Raw genomic sequence first — 27,978 nt, 5'->3', positions numbered from 1 at the left:
GAAAAATGTATTACTTATATGAAAAAGAATTGGGAGTGGGATTTATGAATAATGAAAAATTCGGGAGGTTTCAATTTCAGCAAGGTGTCAAAAAAATTGGGGAAGGGGGAGGGAGTATGGTGCTGATTTTACTTTGATATATATTTTTCTCTTTTCTCCTAAAGCGCTTTATGAGAGGAATGAACTCTTCGTCAGACTGTTCGTGCCAATTTATGTATACAATAACCTCGGAGCATTGGAAAAAGGAAAAAAAGGAAAATAGACTGGGAGGGAGACAGAAAAACAGAGATGGAGGTGAGCGTCAAGGAAGTGTGGAGGTGTTTCAAGTATTTCCCTACCTCAAATTACTTCTCAGTAAGGTGTAAGAGCTCTGTAAGCAGCAGATGAAGAATGTTATGTGCTTACGCCTAGCTTGCTTTTTGGGGACGGTGAGAAGCGTAGCTGTGGTGAGAGTGGGTGTTGTTCTGTGTATATGGCTTCACGTTTAAAGATATGTGCCTATTTATTCATGTCTATAAATATGTGTTGTGTATCGCATGCGCTTCTTTTTTGTCATTTCTATTATTTGTTTCGGCAAGAACCCTCTTGAGGTGGGGTGAAGAGAGAGTGGGTTTGCGGGGCTGGTTACACAAAAAACTTGGGGAAGCCAAAAGGTACGGGAGAGATTTTCATGTTTGCCGTGAATTGTGAGGCTGCCCTCTTGTGGCATCCTGTGGTGCATCACAGCTTGCTCTTGCTGCGTACCTTGAGGCAACGCCACACACTTGTCCTGGAACCCTCTTGCACGACAGCTTCTCGACCAGATGAATTTTGGCGTCTCTCACAGGCCGGCAATTACGTTTCCATTAATGCAACAATTAATAGCGATAGTGTCTTCCTTGAAGGGGGCGAAGAGGAGGGAAGGGGATTGGCTCTGCTACACATTTCCGAGGGTGGACTGCACCGCGTACAAAACCCGCAGCATATTTTATACTTTATTTCCTCTTCCACGCTTTTGGAACAAAAGCAGCAACTCCAGACGTACTTGGATACTGCCTTTGTCACGGATCATGTGCTGCGCGCCGTAGACGATGTTCTTCTTGCACTGAGTACTGATGAAATGGAGGTGACGCGTCAGACGCACAGCAACTTGATGGATCTTGTCGCCCGCCTTGAGACTTTTCTAGAGAGTGAAAATGATGATGTGATGCAGGAGACAGAGAAGTGGAGCACATGGCCGCTCTTTACGACACTGAAGTTTCTTGTAGAGGAGGCCGGGCTTTTGCTGGGTCCATTTCCTCGTGTGGCAAAGGCGTATCGTCAGCTGCAGGATTCGAAGCCCGTAGTTGCTCACACACGGCTTGTGAACCGTACTGTAAACTTGGCGCTGAGCGGGGAGGGGTTGTTTGTACAGCCGCCAGCGTGGCCATACCGGGGGTTTCTCCGCGAGGTGCAACGAAAACTGGCTGATTACACTGCAGATCCTGCCGAGCGCATGATGGAAGGTGTTTTGGGTGAGAAAGGGCCATTGAAGGCACGTGTGAGTGGTGCTCGCTTTGGATTACAGCCTGTCTCTGCGCGCATGCCGTGGAATATGCAGCGAGAAAAAATGGGAAGATCTTAGCCCTTGTATGCATTCTGCACGCAGGAATGGCGTTTGAAATTAAGGCTGCTGGATTTTTTTGGCTTTTCATTTTTATTGAATTTTCTTGTGCGCGTTTATTTTGTTGTTTTTATGCTATTTTTATTTTTATTTTTATTTGCCATATACTCCTAGTGTGTATCGCTTGTGTGTAACGGTGACGTTGGATTTGGTGGGATGAGCCGCAACGGTGAGCTTTGCCTAAAGAAAGTCATTATTTCCTACTGTCCTAATAGGGGGTCTCCTAACACTCGCCAATTTCTTGCGACACACTTACCTCGCTTTCACGCAAAGTACCCGAGTGTAACCATTGACATTCGTCCCCGTTTATGGGCAGAGACAAGCATCACCGGTCTATACCGTGATGGGAGCGAGCGGAGCTACAAGACAAAGTACATGAGTTCCATGGGTATTTGGCTGCGCTTCCATCGTCTTGTTAACACGGCCAACGACTATGACCTGCCGTTCTCCGCTTCCCACCTTCATTTCCAGCGGCGGTCGGTTCAGGGAACGTGGAACCCGTGGTTGTGGCACTATGAGACAGATCGCCGACGCACAGAGACTCCACAGTGGCGTCGAAAACTCTCCGAAGAAGAATGGGACTACTACTTGGGCCAGTACAGTGCACAGATGAAGCAAGAGGAGGAGGCGATTCAACAACGCGTTGCTGAGCATACAGAGATACCTCTGCAGAATACCAGAGAGGTTCAGGAGCGGTGGAAGCAGTATGTTCTACCGCGGTTGCAAACGGATATGGAATTTAATCTCTCACATTACAAGCGACAGCATGCACGAGGACAGCGACATGAACCTGTGACGATGGGGGAGTACAGGCTCTTTTCTGTTCCTGATCATCGTGAAATTGGTCAAGATGCGGTGGACATGATGCGAAGAAGGGAAGCAAAGCATCAGGAAGAATGGTGGCAACATCGGAAGTCGCAATTGAAGCCACCAAAGTGATGGGATATATGAGGGACTCTGAGTGGCGAGAGACGGATATTGGTTATGCATTGCCTTGGGGTCTTCCGGGATAGTAGCGGGATGGAATGCTGTTGGGACAAGCAACCAAGCAGCCGCAACGATCAACTTTGTTTTGGCTCACTGTGATGTTAGTCTCTTTGGCAGCAGCCGCAGCTTTCACTTCTCTCTGGTGTCTTGAATTGTTACACTTGAATTTGGCGGGGTCGATCAAATCGTACTCTTTGGCTGTTCCACCTCACAGTGTGGTCCTTGCTACTTTAAGCCTAGCTTCTTGAAGTACGAAAAAAAAAAAGGGAAAAAATTACCGATCGACCACTGTGATGAATGTCATGTATATTATATATATTGACGATCTGCTCCTCCTTTTGCGTCCAGGTGAATTGCCTGCTCATCTTTTTCCTGTCCCACGACTCTTCGTGTCTTTAGGGGTAGCTGGTTTCAGAGGCAAGGAGTGAACTATGTCGTTTTTACACACAGGGCGGTGAGCAGAAGTGAAGTGAACGTTAGGATGTGCTTTGTTTTATTTGACGTTTCTTCCGTGTGGAAACCTTTTTGCAGGATGAATCGCACGCTGTTTGCCAGAAGTGCCGCCACACATATCTTAAGAGATTATTTTTTTAAATTGGAACTGACAGGCCTGATATTCTTTTGCTGGAGGTATGGTTCCGTGCGTGGCGGGAGGGGATTTTGTTTTTGAGGAGAGTGTCGACGCTGATGGGGAAACAACGCTGCGCTGGAGACGCCTGATCGAAGTTCCATTTGATTGAAAGCAGCACCTTCACCGTTATTGGCATGAATGGCCACACACTCACAGTTTACTTTCTCTCTCTCTGAGTCCTTGGCTTACTCTGACTGGCAGAATATCGTTACTGAGCGATCGAAACGCTTGCAAAAAAAGACGTGAGCCGCCAATAGGCCGATTCTTGACACGGATGGGGATTCCGTTGCGCACAATTGTGGCTTTGTTGAGTGGCGTTGGCGGTGTCTTTCAGTTGTCTGGGTCGTGCCTGTCTACTTTGTGTGGGGTGCCTTTTGTTTGTTTATGAGAAATATAAGTTTATTCCCGCCAGGCCTCGCATTGGTGAGCGGCATCGGTGATACAATGCAACGACGTTGTGTGGTGTGGCGTGGCACTGAATCGCCCGCGTCGACTGCTGTTTTTTTATTACTCTTCGCCCTGTTGCTCTGAACGAGAGAAAAATGCAAAAAGAGACCAAACAAACACGAAAAAAAAGAAAAAGGGAGAGAGGGAAATCTTTGTTGGGGCGCGTTTGACATCACGCTGCGGTCGTTTGCATGCGGCTCCAGGTATCAATGTTTGGTGTGCCGTGAATAAGCCCAGCGGAGCAGAATTACTTGGGGTTGCGACTCGGACTGGCTGACCACGCGCTGTGTAGCAAGGGCTGTCGGTGTTATAACTTACAGATGCATGTATGCCTTTTTTTTGTTTGTGAAAGCGGAGGGCAGAAAAATATATGCGACGACTTTATTTTTTCCCTAAATCTCACTCAGCCATGGTGTTGGGGAAAAACAAAAGCAAGCGCTGAGAATAGTAAATGAAACGCAGGCGAAACAAAAGTATATGAATGAGACGGTCATGTTTTTTGTGGGACAGAGGATTGAGTTCTGCGATGTGTGATGCGCATGGTGCTTCTTTTTTTTTTTTTTTTCTTCTCTGTTTCATGCTCCAATAATTAGAAGAAGGAAAAAAATAGAGATTCAATAGAATTTTTTTGTGTTTTTGTTTTTAATCGTATTATTTTCTTTTTTATTTTAAGTCCGGGAAGGTGAATTGTGGGTAGAAAACTAGTGTCGTCTCCAGAGGGCCATAGGCCATTTGGTGGACACATATATCATATATAATTATATATGAAAAAAAAATATATAAAGAATTGCAATCTGAACTAAGGATTAATTGATATATACGTGAAACAGGAGAAGTGTATTAGTTTACGGAACAGAAAAACAATGCAAAAATCTTTGTCTAGCGCAGTTTCTTTAGTTGATATTGATGTTGTGTTGACACCACAGACAGTCCTTTCTGAAGTGAAGACAGGCGTCGTCCCATTGATCCCCATTACTGATGCAATACGATGCCTTGGACAGAATCACGGGAGTGTGCGAGACTGTGGTTCGGCTTCGTCGATTGCGACTTCTCCCGTTTGTTCCTTAAACAACACGCTGCAGAGCCTTGGCGCTGGAACTTTGCGTGGCACGCTCGGCACATCGCTCAACGTGCCGGACCGCATGATCATCCCACTTGAGCGACTGCGGCTGTTTGGAGGTCATGTGCTAGGAAAGGGTGCCTTCGGCGAGGTGGTGCGAGGGGAGTTGAATATGCTCTGCCCCACTGTGGGGTATGGCTCCGCAATGTCAATGGCGTCGTGTGTGACTCTATCACCTCAGAGTTTTACAAATTCGACGCCGGGACAACCCATCTCCTTTGGGGAAATTTGTAGCGAAGAAGACCATCTGCCGACGGGGAGGAGTAGTGCTGGTGAAAGCGTTGGTGGTTTGCGCCGCAGCAACGGCCAATACAACCACTATCGCTCCCGTTCTATGGAAGAGACCAATTTGACGCTGCCGTTGCACTGTGGGAGCTTTTCGACCGATAAATCGGCAAGAAAGTTGCTACCGTTAACACCGTGCGTCCACTCGCGGACGATATCAAGGGAGTTGTGTGGTGGTCCGTCTACAATGCATGATGACGTTCTCACAGATACAAGCAACAGCTTCCAGCAGCATACTCTCCGCCATGCGGCAAACCGAGGCGACACGGTTGTATCATTTGGTCCATGGAATGAAATGGCGTCATACGCCTCCGAGGAGGGGGTGATACTCAAGTCCGTGGCGGTGAAGCGGGTTGACAAGTTTCGCCTCTGGCGGCGGCAGAAGTTTGTCAAATCATTTCAGTCAGAGTTGAACATCACCGCGACACTCCGTCACCCTTCCATCGTGAAGGTGTACGGTGTGGCAGAAACTGATGCAGAGCTGTTTCTTATCATGGATGTTGTAGAGGGCGGAACGCTGGAGGATTATGTAAAGAGAAAGGGTCTGGAGGACATGAATATTATGGCTCCTCGCTTTCTCACCGACGTCGTATTGGGATTAGAGTACCTGAAAACCGTCGGGGTCGCCCATCGTGATATCAAGCCATGCAACATTTTGCTTACAGAAGACCATCATGTAGTTCTCGCGGACTTTGGCAGTGCCTGTTATCTCCACGACAACGCGGCAAACACCTTTGCTGGATCCGCTGCATACATGTCGCCCGAGATGGTGGGAACAGGCAAGGCAAGTGCAACAAGTGATCTGTGGGCGATGGGCTGCATACTGTTTGAGCTCTTCGTTGGTCGACCACCGTTTGATTCCGAGAACTGTATGCTTGTGATGCGCAAAATAAAGGAATACCAAGACGGCCATCTTGAGTACCCGCCGTACTTCCCGGAAGCGGCAAAGGACCTCGTACAGCGTCTCCTGCGGCGCGATCCCATGGACCGCCTTGGCTCCGATGCGACGGGCGGTTTTGACGCCCTAAAGACGCACCCTTTTTTTGGAGGGATTGACTGGAAGCAGGTGCTACGGATGTCAAATCTCATCTTTCGATGCGCCGACTTCTCGGCGGACCTGCAACAGAGCATATTAATGGAGGACGAGAATGTTGTGCACTGCTCGATGGTGCTCAAAGAGTCTCGCGTTTTCTTCAAAAGGACGCTCCGAAGACGTCTTCTTGTTTTGACGGACCTTCCGCGCCTCTTTTATGTGGATATGTCGACACGCACCGTGAAGGGCACAATTCCAATAGCACCGGATCTTTACGTGGAATATGATACGGTGGAGGCATTTCGCGCCGTGACAAAGAAGCGGACTTACGTCTTCTGTGACCCCAACAAACGTGCGTACATTTGGGCCATGCGTGTGAATGACGTGGTGAAACGTTTGTCCACGGCGGGTAACTGCGTTGATCCCGCCACCCGTCAGAAAAAAGACAGAGGCAAAATTTTTCACAGGCGGTATGAGTCACGGTAATATTCAAGGCAGCGGCAGAATAATGGCAGTCGACCACCGTTCTAAATTGTGATATTACCACAAGGGAGGCATTTACGACGTCCAGTGCTTTTATTTGCCTGGAGTTTCTAGGCAAATTATTGCGCTGCACTGGTGGCGTCAACACGCGTTGTCTGTTTGTGTGTTTCTCTCATCTTCTTTCTCTCATGCATTAAGAGAGAAGGGAGAGGGAAAAAGGTGATCTAAAGGGGATTCCGTAGTAAGGCGATGGTGACTATAAAATAAAAGGGCGAGAAGGGCCAGTAAAGGGTGGAGATGAATACATCCGACATCAAGGGAATGCCACTCCATACATATATATATATATATTTATTATTTCTCCCTTGTTGCGATTTACTGTGTAAGAGATGACGCAAATTGAAGTTTTTATTATTACTCCCTCCTATTTGTGCAGGATAAAAAAGCTTAGATACAAGCATGTGCTTGTTTGTGTATTATATATATATATATATATATGTTTGTCCGCAGCCGTCTCTAAAACACTCACAGAACTGAAGTGGAAAAAAGGATTTTTTTTTTTTTTTTTTTTGACGCTACCTTATATATATATATTTTTTTTTCCCAAACGGGTTTTATGGCACTATTTGGTATGCGTTTGCTTCTTGTGTTTTGATACTTGTGCTTAATAATTTCTCTTTTTTACTCTGTTTTTCCAGTGGAAGAGGCAGTCCGCAAGTCTGCATGTGTGTATGTGTGTGTGTGTGGAGAATGACAGGGTCTGAGCTTTCCTCTTCTGGTGTTGGTGTTGGTGGTGGTAAGACTGTTTGCATGTGCGCGCATGCCCGTGGCAAAACTTCTTTTTCTTCCGCGGTTCGTTAAGTGTTTGCGTCTTCCTTTGTTATTATTATTATTTTTTTTTTGGTTGCTCTTTTTCTCCTTGGCAGTTGGCGGCGGGACAACATCACCACCATTCCTATCATCCGTGAAAGCCGTGCTGTTGTGGCCTAGGCAGGGCGAAGGAGACCTTTTTTTTTTTCTTTTCCGCACGCTCTTTATAGTGACCGAGAGGGGGGAGAGGCAACAGGAGGAAGGAGAGGGCGAGTACAAAAATAGGGGGAAAGAGGGGAAAAAAAGGGGGCAATAACCACAAAGCAGGCAGGAAAATACGTACACACGTCGAGGAGGAGAAATATGGGAGCTGCACCAAGCGCGGAAATACTTCGCGAGGCACCATTTCGTCCGGCGCGTAACGACTCCGCTCGCGTGATATCACTGATTCCCATGACAAGGGAGTTTTTTCCTTCACCCGACTCACTGATCTTTGGGCAGCTCTATGACTCGCGCTGCGATCCATATGTGCGTTACTACATGCGGCGGGATGAAGATACGGACATCCGGTTGGACGTGATCCCTCGTATTGAATTCACCAGGGACGAATACTACGAGAAATGTATGGAACTCTCCAAATCGTGTCAACCCTGTGAGACGAACAAGGATCTGCGTCAGAAATACATTGCAGAACCGTCGCAACAACACCTATTGCGTCCTATTCCCTGTGCTGTAGCCTTTCTTTACAATGATCGACGGGACGCGCCGGAGGGCTCTGTGCCGTTGGGTGGTGCCTATGTCACAGTCATTGGCGGCATTGGATGCGAACTGAAGGAATCGGACGCAAGCTCGGAAGCAATGAGGTTGGACCTGATGATATTTCTTCGCAGGTCGGCAGGGGATCACAACATGGTACGTGCCATGCTATTAGCCTCATGGCTATTCTACACGCAATGCATCGATATCTGCAAGTTGCCTTGTGTTCCAATGCTTCCCGTTACTTTCCGTGCGTTAAAGACGAATATCCCATTTCTTTGTTTTTTGCGCGAAATGCGGAGTCGTGTAGGTATTCTGAATGAAAACACCGTTGAACACTGCATGTGGATTGATGGTGCTTTCATTTGTGGCTTTATCACTGCTGAACATGCAGTAGAGTTATGTGAGGCGTTTGCAGAACAGTACCGAACCCAAGTTGAATTCAAGTCCAGTTCAAAGCTCGGCATCAAACCTCTACCAGTGACGAGTCGAACCACTAACTCCCCGACCAGCAGCGAAGTTGCCAGCAGCGTTGGTACGGAAGAAACAAGCTCTGCGTGTCGCGGTTTGACCCTCTCACGCCTTCACAAGCAGTTTTTTAATCTTGCTGGATTTATAGAAAATGATGAGTTTATCATTCCCGCATCGACGCACAGCTCAAATGAAGTGTATGTTGTGTGCGTGGATGCATTGGTGCGCGTTGAGCAGTGTGAGGACGCTGCAACCAGCGATGCCGGCGGTAAGGATGGCTCAGACGCTTCGCTGTTGAAGGTGAGACGCGGGGACATCATTCGCTTTGTGCCGGAGGCCATTGAGAGTCAGCATACACCGGGCCTCGCTGCTGGGGGTACCGCCAAGGGAGCCACCGAAGAGGCGGGCGTCACCACTGAGGTTGTTGAGGACGCAGATATATTTCATTCTAAGCGTGGCAGGTGGCAGGTGGACCCCGTCATTCACTTGGAGAATGTCCTGCTTTCTTTCGTGCACGAGGAGTGCAAAAGTGCCCGCGAGGCACAACCCGATGACCCGCATTGGCTACGGGACAAGGAAACCGGTGAGCCTGTCTCCGATGGCGGCTTTCGTATTTGGTGCTTTGAACGCAAAGGGGTGAGGTACTTTTACGGCACAGTGCCGAGGTTTGCAAACGCGTTTAGGAATCGAAGCGAGCCGGCAAGGCGTGGTGCCTCCCACGCGGAGGCGGGGGCGGGTGGTCAGGCAGCTGGAGAAGGGAGGGCGCCGCAGCGTAAAGGCACCTCCAGGACGAAGTTATCCGGAAAGGGTGGATCGCAGGCTCATTTGGCACGCGACAAGGGAATGAGGTTGGGCTACTATAAGGACGCTGGTAAGGCGCAGTTTGAAGTGGCACGGCGGATGCCTTTAATGATAATGAATGACATGAACCAGGGAGCCGTGTGTCCATTTTACCCTTCCATGGCGCCATTTGCCCCCGTGCAGGCGCAATACCCGGAGTCGCCGCCACTCATGATGATGTCACCTGCGTTGACCTACGGCTCATTGCCGGCTGCTTCGCCAAGAGAACCGTCGGAATCTTGTGATGGTGGCATCCAAAGTAACGTGGGTGTTTTCAATGCCATGGATGCATCATCTCCTGTACCCTGTGTACCGATGGTGCAATCCATGGGCGTGTCATCTGCGCCACCTGTCCAGTACGTTCCATACGCACAGCCGATGCCGTCAGCAATGCAGCCGATGCAAAATGCATACTATTGTGTATATCCTACCATGGGTCATACGGGTATGCAGTCTGTGCAGCAGTTTTCCTACGTGCCTGCGCAAGTGCCTCAGCGACCTGACGGAAATCCCCTCTTTATAGTACGACAATGATAATTCCCACACAGCTATAATTTCTGTTGCCTTTTTTTTCTTTTTTTCCCTCACATTTCCCGCAGTAGCGGAAATGGGGCGGTGGCGGGGGATGGTGGTGGTGGAAACAGCAGCAGCGGCAATTCAGTGTTATACGGCATGAATGCAACCAAAACAACAACAATCTAAAAAGAAAAAGAAAAAAGCAAAAACATGAAGTGAACATTGTCGTCAGCGGTGTCTTAAAGAAAACACCCTGAACTTAAGCGCGTGCATCCCAGAGGCCCATATAGACAAATAAATGTGCATTGCAATATACACACGTGCGGCGTACAATTAAAACTGGGTATGAGAGACGCTTTTTATTTTATACACACACAATACATATACATACTTATATATTTGGGTAAAACGAAAGAAACACGCGGGAGTGAGAAAAAAAAAAAAAAAAAGAAAGAAGAAAGAAAGAAAACAAAAGAAAGAAAAAGGCACGTTTTTTTTTCTTTCTGTATGTGCGTACTCCATGAACAAAGGGAATGCGACGCGTTAACTGTGAAGGGAGAAAAAAAAAAAAAATACAAAAAAAGGAAAAAGAGTTGCTTTTTTTTGTTTGTTTGGTCTTTTTTTTACTGACACTTTCAAACACACACACACAAATACCGCAACCCCACACATAAACGGGTCTTAGTGCAGGGATATGTGCTCAATGGGCTCCAGTGGCCACATTGGGGGACTGGGGGGTGGAGAGGGGGGGAAAAAAAAATAAATGAATAGAATAAAGGATTTGACTCATTCAGCTGCCTAAAAAAAAAAAAAAAAGAGGGAGGGAGAGAGGGAGGGAGGAATGAGGGAAGGGTAGAAGGGAAAAAAAGAAGAAGGACAAAAAAAAATAATCTTATATCCATAATTAGTTTAATATACGCATCTCACTGTTTTGTTTTTCTTTTATTTCTCTTTATGTTTGTTTTGTTTTTTTATGTAAGTGATGGACGATTTGGTTCGAGGGAGGTTGAGATATGGCGGGGAGGGGAGGGCATTGTAGCCGTGCCTAGTTGTCTGTCTGTCTGTCTGCGTCTGCGCCTGTGTGTACGTTTTCTCTTTTTGTGTGCGAATGCCGATTGTGCGAATATCACTCACGCCTGTCGGCGAGGTAATACATGGACGGCAACCCGCATGCCTTCTCCTTTTTTTTTTTTGCTTTTTTGCCTTTTTGCTTTACTTTGCGGTTTCCTTTTTTTTTTTTTTTTGCTTTTTAGAAGGGACTTTTTGGTTGATTTCCTTTTTTGATGTTTTTTTTCTTTTTTTTTTTGCTGGAAGCCTGCTACTGTGGCTGCCACCTCCGCTGGGAGCATTTCTCTTGGCAGTGCCGGCATCTTTAAGGCCATGCACTCGTTTTTTTTTCTTTTTTTTTTGCTCCGCTCCCCCCCCTTTTTTTTTGCGTGTGTATGCTTGTGTTTCTTCCCCCCTTCCCCCACCCCCTGTTGCGATTTGATTTGATTTGGTTGGAAGTGCCGTCGGGGCGCGGGAGGAAAAGTGGCAGGTGAAAAGGGCGATAGACAAACAGAAATACAGAAAGTCACCTTTTCGTTGGAGGGGTGCATGTGTATATACATAACATACATACATATATGTGTGTCGTGGGACTTTGTTTTTCCCTCCGGCAGGCTGGTGGGAAAGGCATGTACCGCTGCATTTTCTGTCACACACAGAGAAACTATGTGTGCGTGTTTTTGGGCAATCCATGGGGTGTCATTGCGCCAGCTGCCAGTACGTTCCATACGCACAGCCGATACCGTCAGCAATACAGCCGATGCAAAATGCATACTATTGTGTATATCCTACCATGGGTCATACGGGTATGCAGTCTGTGCAGCAGTTTTCCTACATGCCTGCGCAAGTGCCTCAGCGGCCTGACGGAAATCCCCTCTTTATAGTACGACAATGATAATTCCCACACAACTGTAATTTTGTTGCCTTTTTTTTTTTGTTTTTTTTTTTCCCCTCACATTTCCCGCAGTAGCGGAAATGGGACGGTGGCGGGGGATGGTGGTGGTGGAAGCAGCAGCAGCAGCAGCAATTCAGTTTTATACGTCATGAATGCAACAAAAACAACAACAAACTAAAAAAAAAAAACAAAAAACAACAACAAAAAAACATGAAATGAACAGTGTCGTCAGCGGTGTCTTAAAAAAAAAAAAAAAAAAAAACACCCTGAACTTAAGCGCATGCATCCCAGAGGCCCATATACACAAATAAATGTATATTGCAATATACACACGTGCGGCGTAAAATTAAAACTGGGTATGAGAGACATTTTTTTATTTTATTTTTATTTTATACACACAGACAAATATATATATATATATATATATATATATATATATACTCATATATTTGGGTAAAACAAAAGAAACACGCGGAAGTGAGAAAAAGAAAAAAAAAAAAAGAAGAAAAAAGAAAGAAAGAAAAAAGCGCGTTTTTTTTTTTTTTTTTTGTATGTGCGTACTCCCTGAACGAAGAGAATGCGACGCGTTAACTGTGAAGGGAGAAAAAATAAAAATAATAAAGAAAAAAAAAAGGGAAAAGGAGTTGCTTTTTTTTGTTTGGTTTGCTCTTTTTTTACTGACACTTTCAAACACACACACACACACACCGCAAGCCCACACATAAACGGATCATAGTGCAGGGATATGTGCTCAATGGGCTCCAGTGACTAAATTAGAGGACTGGGGGGTGGAGAGGGGAGGAAAAAGAATAAACAAATAGAATTAAGGATTTGACTCATTCAGCTGCCTAAAAGAAAAAAAAAAAAAAAAAAAAAAGAGAGAGAGAGAGAGGGAGGGAGGAATGAGGGAGGGGTTGAGGGGAAAAAGAAAAAGAAGAAGGACAAAAAAAATCTTATATCCATAATTACTTTAATATGCGCATCTCACGGTTTTTTTTTTTTTCTTTTATTTCTCTTCATGTTTTTTTTTTTGTTTTTTTTATGTAAGTGATGGACAATTTTGGTTCGAGGGGGGTTGAGATATGGCGGGGAGGGGAGGGCATTGTAGCCGTGCCTATGTGTCTGTCTGTCTGTCTGCCTGTCTGTCTGTCTGTGTGTATGTTTTCTCTTTCTGTGTGCGAATGCCGATTGTGCGAATATCACTCACGCCTGTCGGCGAGGTAACACATGGACGGCAACCCGCATGCCTTTTCCTTTTTTTTTTTTTTTGCTTTTTTGCTTTAATTTGCGTTTTCCTTTTTTTTTTCCTTTTTGCTTTTTAGAAGGGACTTTTTGGTTGATTTCCTTTTTTTATGTTTTTTTTTCTTTTTTTTTTTTTTTTTTTTTTTTTGCTGGAAGCCTGCTGCTGTGGCTGCCACCTTCGCTGGGAGCATTTCTCTTGGCAGTGCCGGCACCTTTAAGGCCATGCACTCGTTTTTTTTTTTTTTTCTTTTTTTTTTTTTGCTCCGCTTCCCCTTTTTTGTGTGTGTGTTTTTGTTTCTCCCCCATTCCCCCACCCCCTGTTGTGCATTGATTTGATTTGATTCGGTTGGAACTGCCGTCTGGGCGCGGGAGGAAAAGTGGCAGGTGAAAAGGGCGATAGACACACAGAAATACAGAAAGTCACCTTTTCGTTGGAGGGGTGCATGTGTAATATATACATACATACATACGTACATACATATATGTGTGTCGTGTGACTTTGTTTTTCCCTCCGGCAGGCTGGTGTGAAAGGCATGTACCGCCGCATTGTCTGTCACACACAGAGAAACTATGTGTGCGTGTTTTTTTTTTTTTTTTTTTTGTGTGTGTGTGTGTGTGGCTCTTCCTTCTTTCTCACAGATCCTTTTTACTTGCGCTGCTGTTCAAAACACTCTCTACTGGCACACATGAAGGAAGGGACTCACCAAAAGAAAAGGGAGGTACGCGGATTTTTTTTATTCCTTTTTTTTTTTTTCTTTATTGTGTGTGTATATATATATTTGGACATTTGAGACAGTTTACATATACACACACACATACATATATATATATATATATATTCATCCGTATATACGCAGAAATAAATATATTTATTCCTACTGAAAAAGAGAGGCGAAATAGCAAAACGGACAACAACCGAAAATAAACAAATATTGAAGCACAAGAAAGAGGAAAGAAAACGAAGGAAGAAGAAAAGAGAGTCACACAGAAAACAAAACAAAACAAAACAAAACGAAGCAAATATACATATATAATTTCACTTTTATTGAAAGTGAAGGAATTGGATAGGGTATTATCTTGTTGCATACGCGGTTAACGGAAATGGGGGCAGTACCAAGCCGGGAGACACAGCGGCGCGGCCTCTATTTCCCACGTGCGCCGGCGGGAAGTCATCTTGGTGGAGGCAGGAAGCATGAGATTGTGTTGATTCCTCTCACGAAGGAATTTTTTCCATCACCAGATTGTGCACTTTTTGTGCAGTTCCACAAGACCCGATGTGAGGCGGGGGTGAACTATTACTTTCGGCGGCCAGGGAATCCTGGCGATCTCAGCCGGATACCAGCCACGCACAACGGTGACGGTGAGTCGTATCCGTCACGGGAGGCGTTGTACTGCGGGGTTGTGGAACGTGTGGAGGAGATGCTTTTTGACACCGACGAGGAAATGCGTCGGGCGCATGAGCGTATGGGTGGGATGAGTTCCCCGGGGCACGCCGATGTGAAGAAGAGAGTTCTTCCCATTCTGTGTGCGGTCGCCTTCCGCTACGATCCTAACAAAGTGGCCCAGCAAACTGGTCACACGGGCAATTTCAATTCACAACAGCTCCACTCCGCGATGGAACAGGGTGTTTACCTCTGCGGGTCAATTGTGAACATCGTGGGCTGCTTCGGGTTCGTCCCCATGGAGGTGGAGGGGGTACCGGTGGCCGCCGCAGGTTTGGGGAGCGCCAGTGGGGGAAGTCAAACATATCCGTCTCGCCAAACACCACCGCGCCCATCCTTGCCAGATGGATCGATTGTCTCTGGTCGTCGCAGCAGAATGCTCTCTCCTGGAGTGGCGTCCTCGGCAATGATGGCACGGGAGCCCCATGAAGACGCCTTCGGCGCTGTCCCCGTACACTACCAGCGTATTGCGATGCACCCCGCTCCGGCGTGTGGCTCCTCCATGGCGTCGTCGCCATCGTACGACCCACGCCAACCTATGCTCCAACAACGGCCGCGCGTCACTGTCCCAGGTGCAACGAGGCGTATTCATTTGGAGGGCATCGCCGGATCGAATTACGAACATTTCGTCTCACTGCCTCCTCCTGTGGCGGCACCGTTAGCTGCGATTGTTTTTCTCACCAAATCCGCCGGCGAGCAAAACCTTAGTCGCGTAACCTTTTTGGCTGCGAGTATGTATTGTGACCAACTCATTGATGCCGGGTTGCTGCAGCGCCCCGCAGCGCAAACAACGCACTCCCCTTACCATTTAAAGCCCTCTATGCCACCGATGGATACTTTTAGTTTCTCATCGCTTATGACGAATGTACCAGTCCTATCCTTTTTACACGAGATGCGTTGTCGCCTGGGGCAATTGGGGCTCATTTCCCATTCATATGGTTCCCAAGAATCGCGTTCTAGTTCGATTAACAGCTCTACCTCCAACCTTTTTGGAAATTCTTTTGAGACCCCTGCGCGTTCAGATGTGGAAATGTGGATCACCGACGATAACATGTTGCATGGTCGTATTGGGAAGGAACTAGCGGAACGTCTATGTCTTGCGTTGGCTGAGCATCCGGAGGTGATCTTGCGGCGTGTGGACCCGTTACCGGGCGATGTTCCATACTGGCGCTTCCGTGGAATTGTTGACCGCCACCATCCCCCACCACTTCCTCTCAGCGAGGGTGGCAATACACCCATAGACAAGTTGGATGTGTACGTTATGGGGGCGGCTGTGATGGACGGGTTTGACGAGGGTGATGTGCTGCGCTTTGATTTTGATCGTTGTGTGTGGGTGGCGGATCGCAGCATCCCGCTCGACGCGGTTGTGCTTGCGGCGATGCGACCGCATTGCAAGGCAGCTCGAGAGGCCCCACCGGATGATCCTTGCTGGGTGACCGTCATGCAGGAATGCGACGATGACGAGGATGATGATGATGATGATAGGGAGGAGTGCAATAATGGGCATAATAGCAATAATAATAATGATAGTAGTAATAGTAATAATAATATCAGTGGAGAGCGTGTGAAGGAAGCGAAAGGCAAGGGACAGAAGAGGCAAAAAATTGTTCATGTGCGGGAGGGAATCTTTTACATCTACCGCTTTGAGTTGAATGGCAGGAAGTACTACCACGGCACAGTTCCAGACTTTGCGAATCCCAACAAGAGGAACGGTCAGGGGGGTCTTTTTTCATTGGACACGCAAAAACGAGGCTCTGGCACGCTGAAATGTGCGCCATCACCTTCCCAGCAACCTATTGTGAGAGAGGACGCGCAGCCGTCCACAAGGGGCAAAGCGGGAAACGGAGAACGAAGCTCCCCCGGTCTCAGCATCACTTCCGCGCTTTTCTCGCTCGCGCCGGACAGTGCAAACAATGAGACTGAGGAGGGCGGCGTTTCGTATCTCCCTACACGTGTCACTTCCACGGCGATCACCACCGCCAAACGTTGGATGGGAGCATTGTTTCATTACGCCGCGAATACTCGCCAGGCGTTTGGCGGTGCTAACGTGGCTGGCTCGAGTACATCTTTTCCACGCTCGCCATGCAGCGCGACTTCGCCAGGGAGTTTAACTCCGATGGTGCGGCGGCAGCCGACGCTTGTGCAGGTGGGGCCAAACGTGGCACACGGTGCGGCGCCAAGGGAGGAGCTGGAGAAAGATAAAGGGTTTGTTAAGCGCTTTGTGCATGACACTCGGTATGTGTGGGATTGGCGGAAGTCGTGAGCAGGAAGCTCCCTTTATTCCGTGTTTTTCCCTTTTTTATTTTTTAATTCTTGAATCCCCTTTCCCTTCTTTTTATTTTTATTTTTTAAATTCTTCCGTAACTTTTTGATGTAGCTTCTTGAGGGAGCCTTTTTTTTTTCTTTATTTTATTTTTTTTTCCGGCCGTTCTATTACATACGATTTACTATGACTGCAGCAGAAGAAAGGCGACTGACCTTTTTTAAATATCGAGCATTCAATTGAGGGCGTTGGGCGTTGTGTACATACGATCAAGGCGTTTTCTTATCCTTTACCTCTTTTTTTTATTTTTTTTTGTGTTTGCGAGTGTCCCTCAGTGTTTGCGTGTGCTGCTTTTGAGCCGATAGCCGGTATGTGCATTTTTGCCTTTTGTGCCGCCGCTGGGGTTTGCGTCCGCGCCGGAGGATGGAGCAGGTGGCAGGCATTTGAGGAGGAAAGGCGTGGTCTGCGCTTTTTCTGAGGCTTGACACTTTCTTCTACGTCTCTCCCTTTTTTTTTTTTTTTTTCTACTTGTCCGTTTGCTTGTATTAGGGTTTGTGTGTGTGTGTGTGCAGGGGGTATAATGGAGCCGGCCGGGGATCGTCCCGTCCTGGCTGAGATTGTTGAGCGGCACACTGGAGGCAATTCAAACATTGCCACCACCACCGCCACTAGTGGTGACGACAGCAATGGGGTTCTCTGCACTCTGCGCCCGATTCAGGCCGTTGTGGGGAGGCCTTTTCCGCGATTTCACCCCGACCGCTTTTACGGTCGCCAAACAATGGATGAGCGCAGCCGCATCGGCCTTACGGGGACGGCTGGCGGGGCGACGACGGCGGGCCCTGCGCATGGATTCACCGCTCACGTGCAGCCGACGACAAGCAACGGTGCTGGCAACATCACAGGTTACATTGGGATGGGCTCGTATGATGGCACTGGCGTGATTGCGTCAATGGCACGTCAACATCAGTGGGAGGCACAGGAGTTTGAGGGGCTGGAAAGGGGATACTACACTGTGCCACTTCACCCCCCCAGTGCAGATGGGACGACGACGGCGCAAGAATTGTCCGAGTTTGTGCAAGGCGAGGCATACGTGGAGCTTCTACTGCGGTTTTTGTGTAGTACTGTCCGCAAGCACCGTGAGTGTGCCACATCCGCTTTGAAGGCACGGCTCATGTGCGATTCCAAGCTGAGAGAGCGGTGCGCGTTTGGCCCTGGCTGCGCTCAGTTTGTGCGTCTCATCATTACGGAACTTTCGTCCGGCCACAAGGTGCCATGTGGCACCGCTGCTGAATGCCTTGTGCTGCTCTTTTACGACGCCACGGCCGAGATGGTGGAGGTGGTTGGTGAAATTGGCGTTCCCCCAACAGATCCGGCAGCATGTATGGAGGAAGAGGGGAAGGAGGAAGACACCACCGCCGCCGCCAACAACGAGGTGACTTTTGCGGATCTCTCTGAATGGATGCGAGGTGGAGAAGACAAGGCCCGCGCATTGGATCAACTGGGTCTGACTTCCAGCGTCATGGATGCGCTGAGTCTGCTGCCGCCGACGGTCGTTGCACGGCTGCTGCTGGGAAGTGGCGTTTTGTCGCTTCCACCTGTTGCCGTTCGTGTGGCTTCCGACCCGCGTTACACCCGATTTGTGACGGAACGACTGGGCAGTGTGTTGGTGGGAGCGACACCGACTGGAGAGATTGTTGAGGAGCTACTGCTACTGCGCCGTGTGCTGCATGTGAAACAAGCATGCAGCGTGCTTCTACCGCTTCTGTATGAAAGCCTTGTACTCTTCCTTCGCCATATGTGCACAATACCCGCCGAAGAGATGCGCTCTGTGTCAGAGGTTGTGGCGTCTCTCGCAGCATTTCTTGTGCTCCGCGCCCTGGTACGCCATGGGCGTTTTGGCGTATTTTACGACATTTGGGACGCGCTTCTAACGGCGACTGGGGTGGGTGCATGCATGCCGGCGGAGATGTGGCTTCTCCTTACCTCCACCACCGTGCCATCAGAGCCTACATCTTCCACGATTGAGACATGTAGTCTGGCGTTGGCGCGTGGTGCGGTGCAAACGCTGGTGACATGTGCCCAGGCGATTGAGGACCGCGCAGTGGACGAGGCATCAGCGGGTTATTGCGCTTCACTTCTTGCTGCTGCGACTTCGATGCACTACTTGGCCACGTACTTTACTATCGCTGGAGAGACAGAGGAGACGTCGCTCCTGCTTGGCTCTGCGGGTGAGACGCTACATCGTGTGCAGGAGATGTTGGCTAAATTTGTGCTGAGCTCCGAGGGGCTGCGGCATGCATTTATTCGATTGAACAATAGTCGAGAGGTGGGTTCTTCTTTTACCGTCCACACCCAACCACTCATCGCATTCCATCCGCAACCATTTGTGGAGTCTTGTTGGGCCTCTTTGACCCACGCGCGTGTTCGCCTGTTGGCATCAACGCACATCGCCTTCTCTGCAGTACGCCCTGAGTCGTCCATGGGATACGCCGCAGCTCTGGCCATCAAATTTGAGCAAAATTGCATGGGACTTTCAAAACTTATAGGGCATTTGCTGCCGGACGAGATCTGCACAATGATTGAGGTGGCCAACTTCATGCGTCGTCATACGCATACACTGTCGGTGGACCAACAGCAGCAGTACAAACGGAGCACGTACATTGCAGAGATATTTATTCTTCATGGCATCGCCTTAACGAAGCATTGCCTGGACGCCGCTCAGAAGATAATAAATTCGATCCTCGGGCTACCGGATGACATCGAACTTGGTGCGACGGTCCAGTCATCAACGTCATTGCCACCAACAACACTTTTACGTATTGAATTGGGGAAAAGTTTGAGACGGGCGGTCGAACAGACACAGTGGCCGTGGTTCCTCTTTCCACTTTATGACGGCGAACTTCTCAGCAAATCTGCATGGTGTGCTTGGCTGCAGCAGGCACTTGGGGCACACCAGTGCATGAAGCGTCTCCTGGAGTGGGATGTGATATTATGCCATGTTCTCAAGTGGTGTGTGCTGCACCGCGAGACACAACGGGATTGGCACAGTCAGATCGGTGGCAATGAAAATAAATCGCGTGGTGACAACACGGATCTCTTTTTTGTGCTGGAGGCACTCTACATTGGTGTGTTGCCACGTTCTGGAGGCGTCATCACTGCTTCCGCCTCCGATACTCTCAAGGCACTTACCGCCTACGCCTCTCCACACGCGGAGGAATCGATGAACAGACGACTCTTTGAGGCACTTGCAGTAACTGCCACCGCCTGCCCCCCATCTGTTTCCGTCGTGATGGTTCGACTCATGGCCCACACAATACTCGAGGGAGACGACACGCAGCACCGCACATCATTTCAGACTGCCGTTGCCGACACCACCACGGCGATGGATACCAATACGCGTGACGACGGTGATAGGGTGAGCACCCCATCCGTGAGTGCGGAGAGCCTTTTGCAGAGCTGGGCCGCGACAGGGCGGCTGAGCGACGAGGCTCCGCGTAAAGGGGCTGTATCGTGGGAGTTGGAGAACATTGTTGAGCTTCTACAGGTGGTGGCAGAGAAGCAGGCGTTCTTTTTGCGCGATGGCCGGCTGGGAAGCATCATCGTGAGGCAGCTCATGGAGGGTATGACCCGAGGGTACCTGCAGCAGCACCATCCACTGACCGCGTTTGAACGCCAGGTTCTCTGCCGCATACAGGAGGAGGTGGCATGGTGCCCGACTTGTCTAACTGAGGTATTAGCGGATCCCGCTGGGGACCCACAAACGCAACAAAAATAAGCGAGCAACGTGTCAACAAACAAAGAAACACACGTCATTATGGCACTACACGTGTGAGGGTGCCTGTAATATTTTTATATCTAACGACATGTACTTGTGTTTTATTGATCACAAAGAGGAAAAGCGCGTTGTTGCTGTTGCGTGATCAAATGTCTTCCACTGTTCTTGGGGAAGTACCAATAAAAACAGCAGCGAATAAGATGCGCCTGAATGTATGCATTTAAATAAATAAATAAAAATGTCTTTTTTTTGACTTTCTTGCCTTTTCTCATTGATGTCCTGTGGCTGCAGGGGAAAAAAAAAGTGGGCTAATTACTTTATGAGCGATTGGGCGAGGTGAAAGAATTGCTTCCGTTTATACGTGCGCGTGTTAGTTTGAAGGGAAGCGATGTGGAGATGCGGAATGATGCCACGCACGAGGGTGTTACGGTTTGTATGGAAGCAAAGCTACCGCGACCTTCTCCCTCCTGCTGCCGCTTCGGCGTATGTGTGCGGTCAACTGCGTTGGTGTGACTCGTGCGATGGGGGCGGCGTGCCAGCTGTGCTGGAGAGCCCATCTGACGCTGCCGGCGTCTACTCGTTTTTTTCTCAATCCACGGCGTCGGCGGTGCGTGCATTGCGTGATGTCACACGCTCCGCTCATTCACTGTCCATCACCGATCGCCGTCTCGCCCTTGACGGTCTGGCTGTGTTGCTGAGGGAGAATGCGGATTTACTCGCCTCCGCGGATGCATTGGTCACGGGGATGTGCCTGCGTGACGCACGTCGTTCTCTCGATGCGGCACTCAACTTTATTTTGTTCTGCGAGCAGCGGTTGCGCACACCCACAGCGGCAGCAACAACAGCAGTAATAATGAAGGATGCGGCTTCTGTGGATGCGGAGGAGGTTCTCCATTCGTTTGGGTGCGGCGGCGCCAATATCTGTGGTGATAGCCATTCTGTTAGCACACTCACTGGGAAGTCTTCTGTGGCGTTGTGTGTGACGGCAGCGAATTACCCACTCCAGTGGGGCATGGAGACGGTGGCGACTGCACTCTTGCGAGGGAGTGCGGCCGTGTGGCTGCCTTCGCTTGACACACCACTATCAGCGCTTTGGCTCATGCATCTTCTGCATCGCAGCAACAAGAATGTCGTGGCAGACTCACGAGGGGCGGTGAACATTATTCTTTGCCGCGCCGACGACGTGGTGGCGGCATTTTCTCGGCAACAGGAGAGCGGTTTGTCCATTGTGGGGCTGAAGAACGGCTTTAGGGACCACCAGCTAAGCCGCAACCACCAAGCACATGGCATTCCATCTGCAATTAGTCATGGGAGCATCTCATGCATCACACGTTGGTATCACCGCGTCATGAAGCCTTCCTTAGCCGTTGTGGGATCAGGTCATCATCATACAGAGACGATGGCAGTACGACTCGACGCGTCACGGGTGGCAGCACTTATCTGTCAACATGCATTTCATGGCAACGGGAGAATGCTATACGCCCTTCACATTGCATTTGTTCCTAAGCAGGATGTTCTGCCGGTGCTACAGAGTGTGGTGCAATATGTGCGTAATTTGCGTCTGGGCCACAGCCTTGATCCAAGTGTCAACATGGGACCCCTTCCTGGTGCAGCGCACATGGCTGCAATGAAGGAAACTGTCGAGGCGGCAGTATGCTGCGGCGATTTCAAACTTCAACATGTTTGTGGCGGCTTTGATGTTGCCATGCCTGCGGGATTTTTTTGTCTTCCATGTGCCTTTTACGCGACTGTTGCCAACGTGACGCCTGCTGGGACGGAAATGTCCATTCGCGTCCTGTGCGAAACCACCGCGCGGCTACGATTTGGGTTGGACCGTCTTGGCGGTGGCCCGTTCGTAGTTGTCTGTGGGTACGATCCACCACAGCAACGGGAGGCACTCGAGGTGGTCCTCCGTGAAAAGGAGCAGTACGTGCTGCATTACTGGTGATGCCAATGCGTTGTTGCAGCAGCCATGTGCCGTCCCGCACTTTCTGTGCGAATAGTCTGCTGAGGGTGTTGTTATGATTCTCATCGCCGGTTTAGACGCCTGGCAGAGGCGTGTACACTTTGAAGTTTTCTTCCCTTTTCTTTTCTCTTTTCTCTCTCTGCGTGATTGTCTCTCATTCTCGCTCTACCCGCCTGTCTGTCGTATTCCTGTCAACGGGATGATGCATTGTTGCAAAAACAAAAACAAATTTTTTTTTTTTCTTTCTTATTCTTTTTCCTCGTTCTTGGTTTATTTTGAAGCACGACTGACAAAACAGCCCAAAACTCAAAGGGTGGAGGAAGCGGGAGAATAGTTTTCACACTCTTGCCAAATTAGACGAATTGTTCCCTGACACGCACATATATATTACACACTTATATAATACATACATTTTATTTATTTATTAGCTAATTTTTTTTTATTCCCCGTGTGTGTGTGTGTGTGTGTGCCTCTTTTTTCTTGTGGCTTTTTTACTCTGACGGATGGGAATGACACCCCTGCGGCGTTTGCTCCACAAGGAGGGGGATGCCCCGCTGTGGTTCATCAGTGCCCCCGCGGAGCTTCAACCGCACGACATGGCTTGTGGTAACGGCACGCCTACGAGCGGAGCGGGCGGGGGTACAGACTCGCCAACGAGTTGCATGTCCCCACCAGTGCACTGCCAGCTGCGTTTGGTTCCACTCATAAAGCGCTATTTTCCGTCATCCAGAAGTGTTCTTTTTCAGCAACTGGTGGAGGCACGGAAAAGGCAACATCCCCGCTATCATTTCCACTGCACGCAGCATCTGCCACCCACGGCGTATCTCGATCCGACGGTACATTACTTTGACTTGGAGCTTGGTGGGAGGGAGGTACGAGAGTCAGAGGGGGCAGAAGGGTACAGTGAGGCCATACCAGCGCTTTCGGCACCATTTCTTTCGCCAGACACACTGTACAGCCTGTTGGTTGAGGGCACCGAGGTGAATCTTTTCGATAGCGAGGATGCGCTTAAAGCAGTTATGCAGGCCGAATTGGAAGGTGGAGGTAAAAGTGCATGGAAGGATCGTGTTGGAGAGGGCATTGGCGAGGGTGAAAATGGCGGCGGTCACAACGGCAAAAGCAACATGGGACACACAAAACAGCAGCGGGTACGTCCGGTGCCGTGCGCCATTTTGCTGCTGCGTTATCACGACGTCGTCCCGGACATATCGGAGAAGAACAATACCGCATTTGGTCTAGCGGCGGCTGTGGAAACGGTTTCTGTTTCTCCGCAGAAGGGAGACGCAACGGCATCCGTGATGGTGGAGGAGGACGGCCGGTCGTGGCTCATGTGGGAGACGGGTGGTGTAAGTCTGAGTGCACGTGTGGGCGGGTTCTACGGCTGCTGGACGGTGGATGAGTTGTTTGGCCACATGCAAGACGCAGAAACGGTTCGCTCTAATTTGCCGAATGTGCCATCGTCTATTCCGCATTCACTGATGGGGCCTTTTGGTCTCAGTGGGGACAGTCTTGTTGTCACGGGGTTTGTGGAGCGTGATGTTGGGGAACGTGAGCAGCCTCATGCGTGGATGGCCGCGTGCAGAGCGTTCGCAAGCAGCATGATGGACATCTCCTCGCATTTTATGGGCAAAGATGGGACTCAGCAGCCATGCGGCGGGGATATGGAACATCATTTACCGTCTTATCCATTGTGTCTGCTGCGGCACCTGGATCTTGCCTTCATCCCGCAGCTATCTAACATCCCGCAGCTGCAGCTATGCCGTCAGATTCATCTCTTTATGGATACGCTGGAGGAACTGGCACCGGCTGTCCCCACATTGGCCAAGCTACATGTATTGCAGCGACAACGCAACAAACGGCCCACAAATGGGGAAACACGTGGGTCTATGCCGCCAACATCCACAACCTGTGGCTCCGCATTTCCAGTCAAAAATGCTCTCACTGGCACGGCGTACGGCAATTGCGGCGGATCTTCCATTATGGTGGTGGGGGATGCGACTAATGGGCTGGGTCCAATCGCTGATCCACAGAATGCCGCGAGAAAATCACATCTATCGCCATTGAAAAGACTTCAGGAGAAGGGTTTGTGCAGCTACTTTTTGGATGGTGCAGTTGTATTACGAATTTCCAATGCAAAAGTTGTTGAGGCGTTGCAAAAGCTCTGGTGTGTTCCCTTGAGCGATACGACGGAAGCTTTGATGATGGCCCTAACTTCACGCGTGCCCCCGCCACTTGTGTTCCGTGGTGAGTTGCGCCCTCCCAATCCGAGTGACTCGTGGAATGTCGAATTGCATGGTGTGGTTCCAAGAAATGGGCTCGAACTGTCTGGAGGCTGCTTGCTGCCTTGTGGGTTTGCACAGGCGCATGATGTCTTTTCCGTGGGCCGCGAATTTGACGGGGCTCCGTTTCGATGCCTCGTCTCTTCTGCAGCCAAAAATGCGCTTGTTGGGAGTGGGATGCACTCAAAGGTGCAAGGAGCAGTTGGTGGCAAACTGCCTGCCAATTGTAACTCGGCAGCAACTCTGAGAGTTCCGAATAAATCGGTGTCATTTGGCGATCTGATCCGCTTTGATCCGGTGGAGGGATGCTGGTACATTGATTCCTCGCTGCGCGCGGAGGATGTGGCTTTGTCGTGGATGCGACGCCTCACCGGTAAGGCGCGGGAGGCGAAGGATGTGGACGCCCGCTGGCTCTTGTACCCAAATCCAGCCAGCCAAGACCCAATGGAGCATGGGAGCAGGGTGGGTGAAATCGTGCCGGGTGCCGGGAGCGCTTTTGTGCGTCTGGGGCGTTTGCGGCCCTGGCACATCAAACACGACGGCTATTCGTACTTCCACTGCGTTGCCGTGCGAAACGGTGGCGCCGGGGGCGTTGCCGCGGAGGCCGATGGGGAAGCGGCCGTCATTTCATCCACAAAGAAGGTGCCCGGGAAGAAAAAGAGCGGGGAATCCCTTTCTGTGCCGCTGCCAAAAGACAATGCCGCATGCCAAAAGACAACGCACAGCGAAATGGTGGGCGAGTCGAGGGAGGCAGCGCCGCAGTCGGTGGCGTGGACGCAGTCTGCGAGCAGCCACCACCTGTCCACCACCAACTCGCAGCCTACATTCAGATTGCCCATCTTCAACTACGGGGCACCGGGCAGAGCGGGGGGACCGGCGTCTTACGAGGCGAATGGTGGTGGTTGTGGCAGCGCGGCTGTGGAAGCGCGGGATGACTCGTCGCCGACGATATCCAAAATTGTGGATGCGTGGGGTGCTGTTGGGGTGGGGCAGATCCCAAGCACATGCAGCAGCAACATCAACGCCAGCTTCGGTGCACTCGGCGGTCACAACAATTCTTCCAAGAACCGTGCCGGCGTGGTTTGGGAGCAGACGGGGCAAATCCACTGCGCGGATCGTCATGGCTTGGATCAGGAGAATTCCATGGCTCACTTGGGGATGAGTATGCACGGCAACAACAACGGCATTGTGGCTGCCTCCAAGCTTGGAGCTCTGAGACGACCTCCCACGAAATGGACCCCGCAATCACCGCTGCGACTGCCATTCACCCCAGCCACCGGGAATTCTTCACTCTTCGTCCTGTCAAGCAAGAGTCCCACCGTCGTGTCGCGTGGATCTCCTGCTAGCCAAACTTCATCGCTTGTGGTACAGGGGGGACCTGCGCCATTCTCCACCGCAAAAGTCCCCGTGCCGAATAACACATGCGCCCCGAACGATGATAACCATGTTTTGGTTGGAAGTATGGACAGCTTTTCTCCATGCAGTTTTGATGGGGGGCTGAGGAATGGGAATTGCTCCAACTTTCTTTTGACACCCCCCTCAGTAGGAAGTCTGCCTCACGTCGATGTCATCCACCTCAATCACGGTGTGGCACGTACAGCACGTCCATCCGACGACCGCAAGAACCACATGGAGAGGGCCCACCACGAAATGGAGGCAGCAGTACTGCTGCCCGAATGCGGACATGACGATGTTCAAGGAAGTGATCCATTCCTATATGAAATGCAGGGGAGCGTTTCACTGGAGTCATCTCCGTCGATTTCATCCCTGCAATTCTCGTCGGTGCGTATCTACAAGGAGGATCGTCATTGCTACCACTGGAATCCATACGGCACATCGTGACGGCAGGCAACATCCCGACCGACACGGGGCATACCAGGAGCAGCCCACATCGCTTTCTCCCTCTCCCTGTATACACATCATGATATATATATATATCATATAACAACATAGGAACGGTGACAACATGGGGTGTGCTCTCAGCAAGGCAGCTTCGGCACCACACTCCACACATTGCAAGAAAACAACAACAACAACAAAAAATAACAATTCAAAATCCTCTTCTTTTCCACCTTTCGAGAAACAACATGAAAAAAAAATGATGATAAAAACACTACCAATAACAATAAAAAAACAAAAACAAACAAACAAAAGACATAACGACTCAAAATCCTTTTCTTCTTCACCCTTCCAGAAAAAAACATTAACATATAATAATAAAACTGACAAGAAAAACAACAACAAAAGAAGGTCCTTTTTTTTTTTTAAGGCCTGAGATTTTTATTTCCAACACATTTTACTTGTAGGGAGAGGAGGGTGCCAATGAATGTGGGGTGGCGTGTGCAGCTCAAATGCAGTGCACATGCTTCTCTGGGCTGTGGAATGATGCTGCGGCGATGACATTTGCTGTGAGCATCCGGGGCGGACAGGAGTGGGGCCGCATACCACACAGCGAGCCAACATTACAATGGAATACCCACAACACTCCCCTCACAAAGTACACTTTTATGCGTATTTTTTTTCTTTTTTACCTTTTTTTTTTTTTCTTTCTTTTTCCCTTTGCTTTGGAATAAATATGTAGTGCAAGTTTTTGAACTCTTCCCGTTTGTGTGGTTTTGTTGTCTTTTTTTTTTTTTTTCTCTCGCCGGCATTTCTTTTTTTTCTTTTTTTTTTCCTTCTTTCCTTCCGGCTTCCATTTTTCCCTTTCTTTTTTCTCTCCACCACTTGAAGGGGGCGGGGCTGAAAAAAAAAAAAACTTTTGGACAAAAAGGGAAACAAAAGTTATCATGCAGGCGCAACGGCTTCTATCGGGCTGAGCCGTGCGATGGTTGCGTCTTTGGGCACAACAAAAAAAGAGGGCGGCTACTACGGCGCATGCACGTAAAACGTTGTAGGAATTTCAAAGTGATCCACATATAACGACGGCAAGAAAAAGAAAAGGAAGGCCAGCAAAGTGAAGGAAAGAAGGAAGGAAACAAAAAAAAAAAATTAGACAACCCCAACGAGATATGACGGTGTCCCCACCTCTAATGACGAAGGGGAAGGAGA

At 49.4% G+C, this 27,978-nt stretch overlaps 8 protein-coding genes across 8 annotated transcripts, besides 55 other annotated features; all 8 read left to right on the top strand.

Annotated features, from left to right (window-relative positions):
• Nucleotides 1-571: part of a sequence feature (areas merged during assembly that could not be assigned to a particular haplotype. This can correspond to areas where the two haplotypes were merged or to regions with more than two copies in the genome that were merged during assembly.) that runs on past the window's edge.
• Nucleotides 572-997: a sequence feature (heterozygous, non-Esmeraldo-like haplotype).
• Tc00.1047053511389.100 (hypothetical protein, conserved) lies at nucleotides 671-1,603 on the top strand (the record flags this gene model as incomplete). The annotated part of the gene is made up of 1 exon (XM_809203.1): nucleotides 671-1,603. The coding sequence occupies one exon, from the start codon at nucleotides 671-673 to the stop codon at nucleotides 1,601-1,603; it is 933 nt and encodes a 310-aa protein (XP_814296.1).
• Nucleotides 998-1,570: a sequence feature (areas merged during assembly that could not be assigned to a particular haplotype. This can correspond to areas where the two haplotypes were merged or to regions with more than two copies in the genome that were merged during assembly.).
• Nucleotides 1,571-2,392: a sequence feature (heterozygous, non-Esmeraldo-like haplotype).
• Nucleotides 1,698-1,741: a microsatellite.
• On the top strand, nucleotides 1,799-2,581 carry Tc00.1047053511389.90 (hypothetical protein, conserved; the record flags this gene model as incomplete). Its single annotated transcript, XM_809202.1, has 1 exon — nucleotides 1,799-2,581. The coding sequence occupies one exon, from the start codon at nucleotides 1,799-1,801 to the stop codon at nucleotides 2,579-2,581; it is 783 nt and encodes a 260-aa protein (XP_814295.1).
• Nucleotides 2,393-2,465: a sequence feature (haploid, Esmeraldo-like haplotype).
• Nucleotides 2,466-9,863: a sequence feature (areas merged during assembly that could not be assigned to a particular haplotype. This can correspond to areas where the two haplotypes were merged or to regions with more than two copies in the genome that were merged during assembly.).
• Nucleotides 4,458-4,491: a sequence feature (AT_rich).
• On the top strand, nucleotides 4,571-6,631 carry Tc00.1047053511389.80 (protein kinase, putative; the record flags this gene model as incomplete). Its single annotated transcript, XM_809201.1, has 1 exon — nucleotides 4,571-6,631. The coding sequence occupies one exon, from the start codon at nucleotides 4,571-4,573 to the stop codon at nucleotides 6,629-6,631; it is 2,061 nt and encodes a 686-aa protein (XP_814294.1).
• Nucleotides 6,964-6,988: a sequence feature (AT_rich).
• Nucleotides 7,106-7,126: a microsatellite.
• Nucleotides 7,180-7,199: a microsatellite.
• Nucleotides 7,209-7,230: a sequence feature (AT_rich).
• Nucleotides 7,509-7,530: a sequence feature (AT_rich).
• Tc00.1047053511389.70 (hypothetical protein, conserved) lies at nucleotides 7,802-10,039 on the top strand (the record flags this gene model as incomplete). The annotated part of the gene is made up of 1 exon (XM_809200.1): nucleotides 7,802-10,039. One exon carries the CDS (start codon nucleotides 7,802-7,804, stop codon nucleotides 10,037-10,039), a length of 2,238 nt encoding a protein of 745 aa, XP_814293.1.
• Nucleotides 9,864-10,382: a sequence feature (areas merged during assembly that could not be assigned to a particular haplotype. This can correspond to areas where the two haplotypes were merged or to regions with more than two copies in the genome that were merged during assembly.).
• Nucleotides 10,383-11,640: a sequence feature (heterozygous, non-Esmeraldo-like haplotype).
• Nucleotides 10,454-10,505: a sequence feature (T-rich).
• Nucleotides 10,579-10,613: a sequence feature (T-rich).
• Nucleotides 10,838-10,883: a sequence feature (CT-rich).
• Nucleotides 10,949-10,998: a sequence feature (A-rich).
• Nucleotides 11,197-11,327: a sequence feature (A-rich).
• Nucleotides 11,641-11,787: a sequence feature (haploid, non-Esmeraldo-like haplotype).
• Nucleotides 11,788-12,554: a sequence feature (heterozygous, Esmeraldo-like haplotype).
• Nucleotides 12,120-12,170: a microsatellite.
• Nucleotides 12,205-12,225: a microsatellite.
• Nucleotides 12,331-12,357: a sequence feature (AT_rich).
• Nucleotides 12,369-12,412: a microsatellite.
• Nucleotides 12,446-12,489: a microsatellite.
• Nucleotides 12,555-12,813: a sequence feature (haploid, Esmeraldo-like haplotype).
• Nucleotides 12,567-12,596: a sequence feature (AT_rich).
• Nucleotides 12,814-12,840: a microsatellite.
• Nucleotides 12,814-13,249: a sequence feature (areas merged during assembly that could not be assigned to a particular haplotype. This can correspond to areas where the two haplotypes were merged or to regions with more than two copies in the genome that were merged during assembly.).
• Nucleotides 12,841-12,905: a repeat region.
• Nucleotides 12,954-13,004: a sequence feature (A-rich).
• Nucleotides 13,083-13,125: a microsatellite.
• Nucleotides 13,212-13,353: a sequence feature (A-rich).
• Nucleotides 13,250-14,091: a sequence feature (areas merged during assembly that could not be assigned to a particular haplotype. This can correspond to areas where the two haplotypes were merged or to regions with more than two copies in the genome that were merged during assembly.).
• Nucleotides 13,437-13,465: a microsatellite.
• Nucleotides 13,656-13,689: a microsatellite.
• Nucleotides 13,787-13,806: a microsatellite.
• Nucleotides 14,004-14,044: a microsatellite.
• Nucleotides 14,092-26,631: a sequence feature (areas merged during assembly that could not be assigned to a particular haplotype. This can correspond to areas where the two haplotypes were merged or to regions with more than two copies in the genome that were merged during assembly.).
• Nucleotides 14,194-14,226: a microsatellite.
• On the top strand, nucleotides 14,307-16,910 carry Tc00.1047053511389.50 (hypothetical protein, conserved; the record flags this gene model as incomplete). The annotated part of the gene is made up of 1 exon (XM_809199.1): nucleotides 14,307-16,910. One exon carries the CDS (start codon nucleotides 14,307-14,309, stop codon nucleotides 16,908-16,910), a length of 2,604 nt encoding a protein of 867 aa, XP_814292.1.
• Nucleotides 16,101-16,130: a microsatellite.
• Nucleotides 16,153-16,197: a microsatellite.
• Nucleotides 16,980-17,002: a sequence feature (AT_rich).
• Nucleotides 17,040-17,068: a sequence feature (AT_rich).
• Tc00.1047053511389.40 (hypothetical protein, conserved) lies at nucleotides 17,491-20,685 on the top strand (the record flags this gene model as incomplete). Its single annotated transcript, XM_809198.1, has 1 exon — nucleotides 17,491-20,685. The coding sequence occupies one exon, from the start codon at nucleotides 17,491-17,493 to the stop codon at nucleotides 20,683-20,685; it is 3,195 nt and encodes a 1,064-aa protein (XP_814291.1).
• Nucleotides 20,904-20,925: a sequence feature (AT_rich).
• Nucleotides 21,074-22,633, top strand: Tc00.1047053511389.20 (hypothetical protein, conserved; the record flags this gene model as incomplete). The annotated part of the gene is made up of 1 exon (XM_809197.1): nucleotides 21,074-22,633. The coding sequence occupies one exon, from the start codon at nucleotides 21,074-21,076 to the stop codon at nucleotides 22,631-22,633; it is 1,560 nt and encodes a 519-aa protein (XP_814290.1).
• Nucleotides 23,047-23,095: a sequence feature (AT_rich).
• Nucleotides 23,100-23,120: a microsatellite.
• On the top strand, nucleotides 23,155-26,772 carry Tc00.1047053511389.10 (hypothetical protein, conserved; the record flags this gene model as incomplete). Its single annotated transcript, XM_809196.1, has 1 exon — nucleotides 23,155-26,772. One exon carries the CDS (start codon nucleotides 23,155-23,157, stop codon nucleotides 26,770-26,772), a length of 3,618 nt encoding a protein of 1,205 aa, XP_814289.1.
• Nucleotides 26,632-27,016: a sequence feature (areas merged during assembly that could not be assigned to a particular haplotype. This can correspond to areas where the two haplotypes were merged or to regions with more than two copies in the genome that were merged during assembly.).
• Nucleotides 27,017-27,978: a sequence feature (heterozygous, non-Esmeraldo-like haplotype).
• Nucleotides 27,021-27,083: a sequence feature (T-rich).
• Nucleotides 27,445-27,485: a microsatellite.
• Nucleotides 27,581-27,648: a sequence feature (GA-rich).
• Nucleotides 27,854-27,915: a sequence feature (CT-rich).

This window comes from Trypanosoma cruzi, genomic scaffold (genome assembly GCF_000209065.1).
Source record: "Trypanosoma cruzi strain CL Brener 1047053517107 genomic scaffold, whole genome shotgun sequence".
Classification (NCBI taxonomy): domain Eukaryota; phylum Euglenozoa; class Kinetoplastea; order Trypanosomatida; family Trypanosomatidae; genus Trypanosoma; species Trypanosoma cruzi.
The sequence above is the reverse complement of the archived record's forward strand: the minus strand, read 5'-3'. Positions and strand labels throughout refer to the sequence as shown.